At 43.0% G+C, this 14,180-nt stretch overlaps 2 protein-coding genes across 2 annotated transcripts in view; both read right to left on the reverse strand.

Moving 5' to 3' along the window:
- Nucleotides 1–1,413: 1,413 nt before the first annotated feature.
- LOC104481999 (activator of 90 kDa heat shock protein ATPase homolog 2) lies at nt 1,414–11,647 on the reverse strand. The gene is made up of 9 exons (XM_086744021.1): nt 11,568–11,647; nt 11,254–11,444; nt 7,248–7,333; nt 6,505–6,619; nt 5,832–5,920; nt 5,212–5,334; nt 4,191–4,292; nt 2,844–2,895; nt 1,414–2,592 (listed from the first exon to the last, which is right to left on the reverse strand). Exons 1-9 carry the CDS (start codon nt 11,645–11,647, stop codon nt 2,417–2,419), a joined length of 1,014 nt encoding a protein of 337 aa, XP_086600147.1. The 3' UTR covers nt 1,414–2,416.
- Nucleotides 11,648–12,164: 517 nt separating this feature from the next.
- The window catches only part of LOC104480303 (protocadherin Fat 4), a 38,398-nt gene continuing 36,382 nt past the window's right edge, over nt 12,165–14,180 (reverse strand). Inside the window, exons 42-44 of the mRNA XM_086744729.1 lie at nt 13,572–13,697; nt 12,950–13,154; nt 12,165–12,550 (exon numbers count right to left, since the gene is read on the reverse strand). Of these exons, the coding sequence (XP_086600855.1) occupies nt 12,374–12,550; nt 12,950–13,154; nt 13,572–13,697 (508 nt within the window). The 3' untranslated portion in view covers nt 12,165–12,373. The remainder of the gene's footprint in view (nt 12,551–12,949; nt 13,155–13,571; nt 13,698–14,180) is intronic.

A 14,180-nucleotide genomic window follows, 5' to 3' on the forward strand; every position in this document is an offset into this window, starting at 1 on the left:
TCTCCTGCTTTGTCACTTCATGCTGCTCACTCTCCCTGGCATGTCTTCTGTGCTCAGTAGTCTCCTTAAAACACATGAATTCCAAGAAAATCTGAGCGTCATTCCCCAAACTCTCTACCTGCATCTCCATTCCTGCTCTTTTCTCTTGTTATATTGGGAAAATTTTAGGATAGGAAACTCTTCGCAGAGACTTATTTAGAAACCAAACTACATTTGTCATACACGTTATCTGTGTATCTATACTTGATGATGTTTGTATGATGCTGTATGGTCCCTCATCCTGTTACTGAATGATAGGCTGTTCCTAACTCTGCTCCACCCAGCTCAAGGCCTGAGGACATTCTCTGGCGTAATTAAACTCTTGCAGCATCTGTGAGGAATTCTAGCGCTCAAGAATAAATTGTTTTGCCTCTCCGAGAAAATGATCGCCCCCTTTATGCTCTGGGTGGCTGACAGTGCTAGAAATCTTCCTGCAGGGCTATCTGCTACAAATAAAATGAACTACTTACTTCTCTTCAATTTGTCTCAGTTCCATAGTAACAGCGCAGAAATTGAACTTTCAGATTGGCAATACAGTGCTATGTCAGCCACGTTCCAGCACACAGGGTGAAGAGGAGAAGAGTGCGGGAATGCTGGTGCGGAAAAAAACAATGCTGTCCTTTATTTTCCTGCAAGGCCAGCCATCGGGCTGTTCGTAGGCGTGAAAGCTGACTGCCCCTGTCTCACGGCAGGCTGGCCAACAGGCAGGATGAAAAGGTGGGTACTTCACGGGTTTAACTTCAGGAAGCTTGTACTAATGCCAGACTTGCAGCTCTGCAGGCCTGGGGCAACAGGCAGCACACTGAACAGGACTGTCTGAAGAAACCTGTGATGTAACTGCCCACTCTCAGATAGATACTCAGTGTCACAATCTCCTGGATTGTCTACACACAGAACTGCTCAGCCTGATCTTGGCTTTAAACCTCAATATTCTGTTTTTAAAGGCTGCCCCTTTGCCAGCCAACAGTCTAGCTGAAAAGAATTTTGGTATTCAAAATGTTAGGCTCTTTCTCCTTGAATATGTATCAAAAAAAAAAAAAGGTAACTAAATGTTGAGCATTCAGAAAGAGAGAGATGCTAAACCACGGCATTTCTCAAGGGGCTGTTCCTTCTGTCATGACACCTAAACCACAACCAATGTGACACGTGCTGACCAGGCTGTACCTCTGTCCTAGCACTGCAAGGCTTTGTTCTCATCACTACAGCAAACCTTGCCTAAGTTCCAAGGGGGAAACTGACTGACTGCAGGCTTTTCAGGGAAAACCTCGCCTGTAGAAAAGGGCAGCACATCTTTCTCTTCTGCGTGAGGTGAGTTTACGTGTGGCAAGGCTGCTGTACGCTGGAGTCCTGTAAAAATAAAATATATGACCTCACTTCTGTACAAATGCATTGAGTTGGCAGTATCAGTTAATGGAGAAAATAAACTGCATGTAAAACCACCTATTTTATTGAGACAACCATGTTTTCCAAAGGCACCTTGCCCTTTTTTGGTCAATTTGTTTCAAATTGCATATTTAATGTACTTTTTTATAAAGCAGTTAGTTATCCTTGCTGACCTCAGTGTGGTTTAATTATGAGTAACAGTTCTTCACTTTCAATATCCCAACTGCTCTGCTGCCACATTTCTCTAACAAACAGTTGCTCACTTTAATGTGAGCTACAGAACTGCAGAGCACCATAAATCATTCAAGTGGAAGGTTTACAAAGTCCCAAAACAGAAGTGTCATTACTCTTTGTTTCTTCCAAAATAAATTTTGCACTGAGGTCAAGTAAGGGAGGACAGTGCATGCAGACATAACAGTGGTAACCTTGTACCAACCCTAATTACATGACATTGTTAATTTTCTTTCCCTAAAACTGTCCGCAGTGTTAGAAACAAACTCAGGCTGCAGTTAAAGCAATCTTAACAAGTATCTAAAGAGGCTGTAAACTACAGCCCCCCCCCATTTCTTGAAAGATGTAACATGGCAGCAGTTTTATAATCCCTTTCAGCTCGCCCCTCGTGGGCACCCCCTCTCCCAGAGGGATTTAATTCTGCCACTTGATGCACTGCATATTTAAGAACTGCCAAGGCTTCCCCTTGATTGGTGCAGCTTACCTACCCGTGATGGTGGTACTTCACTGCAGCCAAATCATTACTGCTCTCTGAAGCTGCAGGCAAGCAGAAGGGATCAGTTTCCCCAAGTAAAGCCGTTTGTTGGGATCCACAGTCTGAATTGCCACCTCATTCACTAAAATTCCATAAATAAGGCTTAAATTATATACAGTATCATACAAGTGGGCCTTTCTTCTTCCCACAAATAAATTACCTTTATTAAAAAAACAACTGTTAACCAAGTATAAAAAGTAATGCCCTAGCAAAAGTACAGTGCTGTTATCATTCCATGTTGTTTTGGGATTGCTGCAGCAAAATACGTATTTCTTCAAAATACTGCTGCTTCCAACATTGTCTTGTGCTGTCTTCGTTAGAGAGAGGAACGCCTTTGCACTCTAACTGCAGTTCCGTTTGAGCAGCCATCTCCTTGAAATTCAAGGCAACCGTTGCGTAATGTTCTGAAGGAAGAAAATAAGACAATTGAATAAAGAGCTTTTCAAAGGATTATGGTTGTTGTTCCTCATTTTGTATCTATCTGCTTTTGCCTGCATCTGAGCGAAGCCTCTTTTCACAGATGACCACTGCTATGGACATGGGGCTGTTCTCCAGAGAACACAGACTGAGCGGGCGTCCAGTTAGCAAGGCTGTCACGTTTGCCCCTTCTCCCTGCCACGTGTAGCCTCTCTTAGAGGTCCGCAGAAAGACTCACCGTCAGGCCAGCTTCTACACCTCCACTTCAGGACAATTCTTTGGCTTGGGACCTGCGAGGAGATAAGGAGGTTCTCCCTGTTAGCATCTGAGATCATTCACATTACGACTACTCAGTGCTAATGCTCCCCTGAAAAATAAGCAGAGGAGCGCTAGCTTATGTAACAGTAGGCACAGGCATGTAAACAACACAAAGACTTGGTTGTGTTGTTTTTTTTTAAAAAAAAAAATAAACTGTTTTCATCAAGCTCTCAGCTTGCTCCATTTGCACTGGTTTGTTTCCCTATGGGAAAAGGTCAGGCTGATTAGTTACTAAATGTAAAACAATGGGTTTATTGCAGACCTTGAAGTGGGCACAAGAGTCATGTTTTCACCTCCGAAATCTCTGAGTGTGACACAGAGCATGCCCATGATTTTCCGTTAAGCAATCCAGCCTGCTTGAACATGCAAGGTAGGCAGTTCTGCATAAACATGATTTACAGCCTGCCACCAGCACATGTGAGAGGAGGAGGTACTGCTTCAGCCTGATCACGTACATTAAGTCAGCTGAAATTTCGTCCAACTCACAGTTAATGCTGTCACTAAACCATTATGTGTATATTATTTTGGCTGTTTCATCTAAATAGTTCCTTATCGAATTGCACTAACTTGCCTCAGCTTCCATAATAGGACATCACCACGGGAGCCAATGTCTGGCGTACCAGTGCTGCAGCGTTGCTGTTTCCAGACTGAGCCCTTTTTGGAGTCATCAAACATTTTGTTACCTTGAACTGAGAATCCTGTTGTTTTCCAAGGCTTTTTTTTTTTTTTTTTTAAAAGTTGTCCAACTGTCAGTGGTACTTCTTGTCCATCATCTGGATGGACACTAAGGTACCGATTCTAAGCTTAGCAACTATGAAAATGACATAGCTGACTGCAAAGGTTTCAAAAATGGAGCTGAGCTCTAATTATCCATTTTTCCCTTCCATTTGCAAAAGCATTCAGCTGAAGAGAGTGTAACATTTGCACGGAATAGAACAAGAGATTGTTTCTCCAGCTACAAGAAAAATTGATCTGGATTTGGGAGATAAACCTTAGACCTGCTTTCTCACTCCTCCTAGTACAGAAGGAGGGTGCTGAGTGTTCTCCCCCAGCACAGGTCACTAGGTGTAGGCAGTGCCTGCTCTCTTGCTGGGGAAGTAAAAAAATCACAGAATGCAATAGCAAATTTCTGGCTGTGTAGTGAAGGAACTGAATATGCTTTAGAGAAGCTGAAATAGCAGAAACTCATGCTACCTTTTAGCTCAGAGAAGAAGCTGACACCCTCCACCTGCCCCAATTTTTAATGTGCAACGTAGGAGCATTTTACCAGTTCTGCGTATTCACCGCTGACACAACCATCAAACATCCGAAGTTTGCCTCCTTTCTCAGCTTCAACCACAGCAGGACACTTAGAAAACTTCTGTACCAACTAGCAAAAGAAGAATACAGCACGAGTCAGTTCAGCTCACTACAATTCTATACCGATAGGTAATGCGCCACATTATGAGAGAAGGGAGGTTTGCTGAAGAAATTAACTAACAAACAACTCAACTGTGACATACATAAGAGTCTAAGCTCTAATCAGGCTTTTCATTTTATACAGCGCGCCACTGAGAGCTGCAGTAGTAGCAGGGGCCAATGAGGTGACAGAATGAGAACAGAAACGCTCAGAAGCCTGCAGTGGTAAATACAAGTACCTACATGGGGAAAAAAAAAAAAAAAAAAAAAACCACCACCAAAATAACAACAACAAAGTTTTGCCTAACTAGCAAAGGAGAAGGTGATTGAGCTGCATACAAACTACGTAAAGCTGCAGCTTCATTTTATTTGGCTTTTATTCCTATTAAGCTAACAACTGGCAAAGAAAAAAAAAAATATCTAAGCCACCCTACTACACTCTCATTTAAAAGGTAGAAAGGTAAAAGTGGAATTGAATTAACCTACTGCCACCTTCTAGTGCTTTCCAAGTGCCATCACAAGACTCTGACCCGCTGTCACTGAAGTCAGCTACCCAGCCTTTGCTCTGCAGCAGGAGACCAAACTGACACACGGCCTCACCAACTGTCAGCTCCTGCGTTTCACCACTGAAATTCCTCAGTGGCTTAAAAGGTGAAGCTGTGCAGCAAAGCTTGAAGAGCAAATGATGACAATCAGAATTACGAATACTCAGTGAATTTACAAGAAAAGGGTAGCTCGTGAAGCCTTCCGTTTTGGACAATCCCATCTCTCCATTTTATGTACTGAAGGTGTAGGAATGCTACGAACGTGACACATTTCTTATGTACACAACCATTCAGCTGTAACAGCATCTGCATTAAATAAATTATATTGCCTAAAGATTCACTTACTTCCTTAGTTGTGAAGATGCTATACAGTTCATCTGCTGGGGAGTTGAAGGTTTCTCTCATAAGGATCTTCACTGTTGGAATTTTCACACCAACTGTATCCAAAGACTGTGGTGAAACAGAATCCTGCAAATAAATAAATAAATAAATAAATAGATAGATAGATAGATAAATAAATAAATAAAATTACTCATGTGAATGAGTGCAAGATCAAACACTGAAAAAGTTAAAAAGTTCTGGAATGGCAGGACTGTTGTTACCTGTGCATTCTTAAACATACTGTGTTGTGAAGTGGAAAAACTGTGTGTTTGCCCCAAAGACACCTGAAGCTACCTTTAGACTGGGAGGAGTGACCTGCGCAGGCCAATTCCACCTTTGCCTTGCTGAGGCTCCAGCCCTTCCAGAACAAAGCCCGAAGGGGAACGTACAGGCTGCTGTCCTCTGCCCGCGCCCAGGATCTGTGACAGGCCAGGTCCTGATCGCAGGAACGAGCAGGCAGCTCCACCCCAAGGCTTCTGCTTTTGCAGGTAATCACAGGAACGTGCCATTGTTACCACAGCAAAATCCACAGGGACTCCATTTATGGCAATACACAACTCCCACAACACCTAAAGCCAACATACTTGCATGGCAGTCCCACTTAGTTTTTGCTCAGCAACCAGCTCCCGACCAGCAGTAGCTTTTGTTGGCAGAATCATTCCCAAGGTAAACTCTGTGATAAAGAAAGAAAAGCACTTTTCAGTACAGAATTGAGCTGTACAACCAGCCTGACATTTACATACCTACTGAAGCTTGCTGGCCAAAACTGTGGAGAAGGGCTTAGAACTGTGGTGAACGGGCGCACAAAACGGGACCTAGAACTCCAATCCAGTTGCCCCACCTTATTCATATGTTTTTATTAACAACACAGCCTAAAACCAATTTCCTTTAAAAACAGGCTTTTCAAAGCTACCTGACCCAAAATTTATAACATCTGCCCGTTAAGGGATGCACCGTCTCCACGAACTTCTGAACAGCACAGCAGAGAACTGGCAAGCTGAGGGTAGGGCGTCGCGTTGCCAGCCAAGGAGTCAGCCTGCAAGCGGTCTGTGCAGCACGCGCTGCCCGGGCCACCACAGAAACTGCGGGGCACTGCCACGTTCAGTTGCAATAAAGACTGACTGGTAGGACTAACTTATCTCAGCTGGTGACAATGAAAAATAAAAACAGTACAAACCCAAGGACTTGTCACTGTATTGCCAATCTATGCAGGAAAGACAACTGTAAGAACACACCTGACATACTGGTTTAACTTACCTGTTTTAAGTGCTTTCAGGTAATCTCTCAGGGCCTCTCTGACTTTTGTGGTTCCTTCAGTTCTCATAAGGTCCTTCAGAACATCGCCTTCCCCTTTCTTTTTGCTAATGTTTATCTAGAAACAGAAAAATTACAAGATGTAAGAGGCATCTAAACATAAGCCTTCTGGGTTCTGGCAACAAAGGAAAGTATTTCAGTTTTGTTTACTATATTCAGAGGACAGCTGCAATTTCAAGTTCATTACCTTTTCAGTTTATCCTACCTTTGCTAAAAATAAGTCCTTTTGGGTTTTGACTTAAGTAACTGCAGCATCTCACCTCCACAGCAGCTTAGTCAGGTTCATCAAGTACGAACAGAGTTGTCTGCTACACAGCAGAGGCTGAGGAATCTGTGGAGGCCACAGCATCCACTGCTGTACAACCAACAAGGAGATTCCTTAAGGTCTTAGGTTCTCGGGGGGGGGCTGTTTTCTTTAAAAGACTACAACAAGTAGGGTTCTTCTCAAATTTGTAGTTAGCATATCATCACAAACAATAATTAGCAAAGATAACGTGCACATTCCGAGTTGGTAAACTTGAGAACAGAGGTAAGTCATTATTCCAAGTATAAAAACAAAAACGTGAAATAAACTATCCCAAATGTAATTATCCCACTTAATGGCAGAATAAATCAAAACAGGATGCCTATACATGGAATATTAAGAATTCTGAACCTATATAGCCATATCAGTATTTCACACCTACCTCTGTATCATCTACCTCATTTTCTTCTGACAGGTTAGGAATTTCAACAGATCCCTTATGTTTCTCACCAGACTCTTTCACTGTACCTGTATTAACATAACGAATTCTTAAATGCATTATTAAAAACTATTTCCCCCATAGCAAGAGTTTTATGCTTGGAAATCAGTTGTACAAAAACGTTACTTGAAGCAAGTTGCCTAGAGTCTAATTACAGGAACTAAATAGCAAGCGAAAGTCTCAAACGTGTCGCAGTACTTTCACAGTAACCTGTTCTCAGAGGCGTATTGTCCTGTATAGATGCGTTACGAGCTGTACGCGTACACAGGGACATCTCACTCGGCAGAGTCTGCATCACCGTTCTGCCACTGCTCTCACCTAACTATCCCTTCCTGAGTATCTGAAAAGCTTCCCAACATACAGCCATGTTCCTGTAACACACGTGTGCGTATAACGGACAGGTATACAACGCAATTTTTTTTAGAACAAGAAACTTCACAGGTAAATGTTTTAGAACATTCGTTCTTACTCTGAACGGCTGTAGCACAAACTGCCAGTAATCACTGTGCAGGTCAGGAAGACTTTGCCGGAACAGAAATTACACTGCATCCTTCTGGGCAAAGGCCCACCATCACTTCCCCACACAGCTCTATAAACATGTTCTGGGACAGGAGCCCTGTACTGCCCTTCTTTGCCTCAGACTCTACTGTGAAATGACTTAATTTAAGGTGTGACTCTGTCTTTTTTTTTTCCTTTCCACTGAAGACTTCTCTCCCTTGCCTTGCAAAAGCATTTAGCTATTTAAATTAATTCGCTATTTAGATCACGTTAAAACCTCTTTAGGAAGCAGCAGCAGCAACATGCAGCTCTACCTTGAATCAAGTTACCTTCATATCGTTTTATCAGCTTAGTTGTCAAAACATACAAGACACAAGAAGCAGCTTTATCAGTCTATCAGCCAAACTCTAAAACACGAACAACCCAGTGTTAAACGTGACTGCAGAAAAGGAATTATCATGAAGGCAGACACAGTATTTCTTTGGGTTCTCTCACCCTCCAAGGAGCAAGCTCGATCCAGCTACTACTTAACATCACTCTCCTTTCATTATTTTTAATTACTACCCTGAAACAACCACCTAGGGGGACCTCTGCAGGGATATAACCTAACCTTCTACTGGTCAAGATCCCAGTAAAGTACGCAAAAAAATGCTCAGGCTTTTCTTAGCAAGAGAGCGAGCGAATGACGGTTGGTAACACAAAGTGTACACTAACCCAGCTCCCAGATTAGTACAAACAACATCACGTAACATTGTCTTTGCAGATAGTGAAACAAGTCTAATCTTCAGCTACATTCCCCCAAAAAAAGGAAATGCAGGAAGAAGTTTTCAGGAGCAAAACACAAACCTGACTATCCATTCAGCTAATTTTATTACCAATTTTCAAAACTCTTAAAATAAAGATTCTCAAATAACACAGGCCAGAACGACCAATTTAAATTCATAAAACCAGTGAAGAGGAATTTTTTTTTTCCCTGTCAAAAAATTGCTTGTCCAAGGGATTAATGCAGATGGTATCTGTGCCGGACAGCACGACCCATCCGTTAACAGAGCAGGCTGTTCAACATCACACAGGCAGAACGCTGGCACAACTTGGCATTTTCAGTATCACTATTACCTTTTTATCAAACAATCAAATTATTTGTTTGAATCCCAGAGGAGCGCAATAACGCACCTTAGAATAAACCGATTTTTTTGTTTCACGCCAATCCACTCCTTCAGAAAATTTACAGTGAAAGCACATGTCTCAGAAAGACCTACATATAATACTGCCCTGGTTTCAGCCACTATGAAATAATGAAGTTTTAAAAGGAGATACACATTTTCATAAAGCTTCCATCACAAGGTAGAATAAGCCATTAAAATCCTCACTACAATCCTCAAACAATACAGAGAATAACCACTTTGCTCAATTTTAGTGCCATTAAGCGCCCTCGTTCCTCACTTTCTTGTTGCTCTGTAATCTAAATTGCTAAGGGCAATGTTCTTCCAACATTTTCAAACTGACTGCAAATTTCAGAATTTACATCACCTTGTTCTTATGTATCCAGATTTTAATAATAGCTCAAATTTCTAGTTAACCTAGAAGACTTGCAGAAGGAAATAATCACAGCAATTACAGTTGTTAGCAGTTCAGTCTGAACTCTCATTTCTAACTCGGAGCTCTCAGAAAACACATGATGTGACAGCTAACAAATTAAGAAAAAAAAAAAAATCATCAGCCCCAGCTCTTTTAGAATTTCACTGTCTAGTAGCAAACTCCTCTAAAACTAAGCTCTCAAAGACATTATCCACTCCGTCCAACACCGAACTGAGCAAAGGACCTAATGCAACATTAGAGTTGTCCATAGTTAAGCACTGAAAAGCATGAGGACTTAGCAGTGGAAAAAGAATTTAGAAAGAATTTGCACAGAAATACAAACAAAATACTGTGCCTGCCTACTTCTAAGCTTTACACACTGAAATCAAAACAAACAAAAATCCCAACAAAAACAAACTAATCAGTGTTCAAAGCTTACTTGATTTTAGCTTATCTTAAAAAAAACCCTGAAACATCAAAAAGCTGATTATGATTATTTAAAATGTACTGATATAAACTGCATGACACAGTATGTTTGCTTTCCTCTCTGTTAACATTTAGGTCACAATTTTAAGAATGTTATTAGTTTAGAACACACTTGTGACATTTAAAACTTCAATTCCAAATCTGTTCTAGTAGGAGCACTGGTGTCAGCATCAAAATAAACGTTAGAAGTTCCAGCCAGGCAAACCAGGAAAAAGCCAATCACAAAGAACTGCGCTGAAAAGGGCACCAGGAAAAGGAGAAGGGTAAAATGCAGCCAGCCCACAGCATGACCTGAAACACTGATCCAGAGACTACAGTCCTGTTCCGGGACACGGGAATTAAGAGTGGAAAATTAAGTATAGCCCTCGCTATTCCCACCTCTGCCAGTAACAACTGAGGCCTGAAAAATAAGCCCAGTATTTTGGGGAGGAACTGCCTGTCATTTGGCATTACAAGATCCAGGCACAGTTTCCCCATGCAGGTGCTTTTTATCAGCTCTTCCTGCTTCTTACTCCAGTACAAGAGGTTGCCCACAATCTGCCATCAAGTTTTAGGCGTCTAATAAATGGAAAGAATTCCTCGTTACCAAAAGATCCGTTATCAGGTCAGTCTGCAAACAAAGAGCTTGCCGCAGGACAAGCACAGTGGTGGAAGAGCCTCTAGCAACCGGGGTTCCAAGAAGATGCAGCACAACAAAAATGCATGGGCACAGCCCCCGTTATCCCAAGTAACCCTGAATTATTTCTACTTTCCTTATTCGCACTAAACAGTTGTTTTTCTTTTCCCCTATGTAATTCATCATCCTCAATGTAAACTACATAGAATTTTTTGAAACATCTGCACGTTTACACTTCTTAGATTCTCCTGCTCCTTCTGTCCACCTGCATTAAACACATAGTTATGATTTGCGCACAGCAGGAAACTCAAACAATTCAGGGACCTTGTTGTAAGCAATATATCACTCACCGCAACAGATTATTTACTTCTTGCAAGGAAAAAATGAGTAATCTTGTGCTGATATGCTGTTAAACTAATGCTAAGAAATCCACATGGTATGAAAAAATTGGGTGAAAGGGGAAAAAAAAGAGAAGCTAGGGTTTTAAGAAGATTCAAAAATAAACATCTCCGACAGTTCAGGCCCACGTGTCACCTGCAGTCTGACTGCGATTCTGATTCACCGCAGTTCACTAAAATATTCCTGGTTTTCCAACCCAAAGGAGAGAGTTTACTGCCCAAAGGGATCGCTCCCGATCCGGCTGAGCAAACCAGCAGAGCCAGCTTCGCAAAAACCACCACAACCTCGAATGCAGGCCCTAGCAACGCCACCCCCACCCCCACGAAAGCCGGCTCCACGCGTGGGCCCAGGCCGGGCGAGGCCTCCCCGTACCTTTCCAGCCGAGGCGCAGGTTCCACTCGTAGAAGAAGATGAGCTTCCCTTTGCGGCTGCTGCAGGAGGCTTCGCCTTCCAGCTGCTTCACCTCGCTGATCTCGCAGCGCCCGGCCTCGCCCTCCACCGCCAGCCCCACCAGCACCTCCTTCAGCTTGTTCTTCGACCAGCCGGTCGCGTCCCGCTCCGTCCTGCGCCGGCACAGCGGGGCCCGTTAACCGGTTAACCGCCGTCCGTCCGCCCGCCGCCCCCCGTCTCCCCCCAACCTCCAACCCCGCCGCCCAACGGCCGCGGCGCGCGCGCCGCCCCCTCACCAGTGCCAGTTGTTGACGTTGGTGGCGTCCGCGCGCTCCTCCACGATCCAGCGCGGGTCCCCCTCTCCCCACTTGGCCATGGCGCCGCGCCCCCACCCTCCCCCCGAGCCCTTGCAACCCAACCGCTTCCGCCCGCCGCCACCCCCGGACCCTGCCAGAAGCTGCCAGAACCTTCCCCTCCCCCGTTCCGGAGGAGGGCGAGGCGGCGCCGCCCTTCCTCCTCCCCACATCCCCCCTCCCTCCCCTTCCCGCCTCCGCCGGGCGGGAAGGCGGGAACCACCCCCCGAGCCCCCTCTCACCTATGGCGGGTCGCCGGCCGGTTCCTCCTCCGGTGGCCGCGGTGGCGTTTTAGCTTTCATCCCGGTGGGGCTGTGCAGGGCCCCCGGGGAAGGGATCCCTCCTCAGGGCGGGGCTGGGCGGCGTCCTGCGGGGAGAAAAGGCACCGGGTAACTCGGAAAATCTTAACCACGACCGTGAGTTCTGTGCAAAAGAACAAAGAACTGATGTCCGAGAAATAACTGCATCTAAAATAAAGACGAGGCGTCGCATTTGGAATCTGTTTTATTCTCTGGCCATTTTACACGTGCCATAATAAATTAAATACACTGTAAGATAGCCCATGCTACAACCGTTCTGCAGCCCTGCTAGCCTATTTCTTGTTTTCTTGTCCATCTCCTACAGCAGGAACAACAGGAGTAACAAGAAATAAAATCTGGATAGAATTCTTATTCTTATTGCTCATTTAACTGTAGTTTTCCAATAAGTAGCAGTGTGGTTTTCCTAAAAGTTTTCTTCATCGAGCATCCTTATAGATGAAAAAATACATCGTTATCGTCAGGCTCGTCCTCTTGAGGCTCTGCGTCCAAAATAATCGCCACTTCTGAAAATTTTACTCCTTTCAGTTCTTTTCCAGGGGTGTTTGTTCTGGAATCAGGTGCTAAGGCAGGAGCTGACCACTGATTTGTATCTGTCAGAAGGAAATCCTGCAAGAAAACATAATGCAGATGAGGCAGAAAGCTACAAACTGTAGAGTGTGGACAAATTCTAAGCAGCAGAAGTTGTATAACTTTTTATATATATATATATATTTTGTCTCTGAAGCTTGCAAAGAAAGCATTGATTTTTAGGAGCAGCACATAAGAACCCTTTACTGTACACATTCTGTTAAGACAGAAAAGAGTCATCATTCTTCTCTGGACCACCAAGTCCTCCTAAGCAGGGGCAAACAGCTCCTCCTCAAAGATTGTCTTTACTTCACGTAAGATTTCTTTGGTTTTGGTTTTCAGTTCCATCACAAGTTTACTTTTTTTGATGATCCTTTCAGTTATTGGATGAATAATTAGATCTTTCATGCCATTCTTTGCAATCGAAAAGCTAATTACCTCTTTTGTTGTGAATTCTGCAGCAGGCTGGGCACCTATATTTCTCGGTTCAGTGGCTTTTTCAGATGCTACATTTTCATCATATTTGCTGTTGTGATTGAGTGTCTCAAGGTAATTCCAATTTTCATTGGCCTGAAGTACATCTTGGTCAGCACCACCTCCTCTGGTGTCTTCCATGTAGCTGAACTCCATGTTTTCAGTTTTCCTGAAAGAGAATTCATAACACCTTGAGCCTGCAAACAGTTAAGTGACAAAAATCTTAGCCTCTCTAAAACTGAGTGCAGCATGTGCATTGATCTCAAAATTACTGGGATGTTACCCAGAGGAACGTTAAGCAGCTTCTTATATCCTGAAGGGTTTTTTTTTTTCTGCATAAGGCTTAATAATTTGCTAAAGAGTAAGCAGGAATTTGCCCTTGTAATTTACAAGACAAGATTAAAAGATATTAGCCTTTCTTCAGGTGTAAAGTTTTTAACTTGTAACTGTAAAGGTTCTTAAAAGTCAACTTATCCACTAGTGAAACATACAAGGAAAATCCTGTGTTACCAGAATAAACTGGAACCTCATCTTTTGAGATGCTATTTTTTTTTTTCTAAATTTGTTATATCAGCATTCTACTTACACATTTTTTGGGTGCTCTAGTTTCTCTAAGCTTCTCGGCCTTTCATTTCTGCCAGCTGCACAGGAATTATCAATACCTTCTATAATTTCAGCTCGTTTCTTAGGCAAGTATTGTTGCTTGTGCTTTCTGGAAATGATAAATACATCAAATTAAAATTATTTTTGAAGATTAGCTTTACAGCTGTTTTGAAAACAGAACATGGAGGTATTTGTGTCATGAGTTTAACACACAACATTTATTTTCAGTACTATTCTGGGGATTAGTTTGGAGAATTTCCTATTTTTCCGCGCAATTGTTAGATTACACGTTTAATGGTAACAGGCTAAATACCCGCTGCCCTCTTAGAAATTTATTTGTTTTCCTCAACTATACTGAAGTTAGCGGCAAAACCTCCTTTGACTGCAGCATTCATGGGGTTAGAGGAGACTTATTACAGGTATGTGTGCCCCCCCCCCCCCCCAGTTAAAACTTCTGCTATCCACCTTTCTGTTTCTAAAAGCATTTTTTTCTGCTGTTGCCATGTGACAAACATAAGAAGGGAGTTATGTGTAGTGCCAGGCATTTTGATTTATAGCAAATCTTAGGCAAAACTCCATGCAAATATCAGTA

Source organism: Chlamydotis macqueenii, chromosome 3 (genome assembly GCF_036417535.1).
Source record: "Chlamydotis macqueenii isolate bChlMac1 chromosome 3, bChlMac1.mat, whole genome shotgun sequence".
NCBI classification, from domain to species: domain Eukaryota; kingdom Metazoa; phylum Chordata; class Aves; order Otidiformes; family Otididae; genus Chlamydotis; species Chlamydotis macqueenii.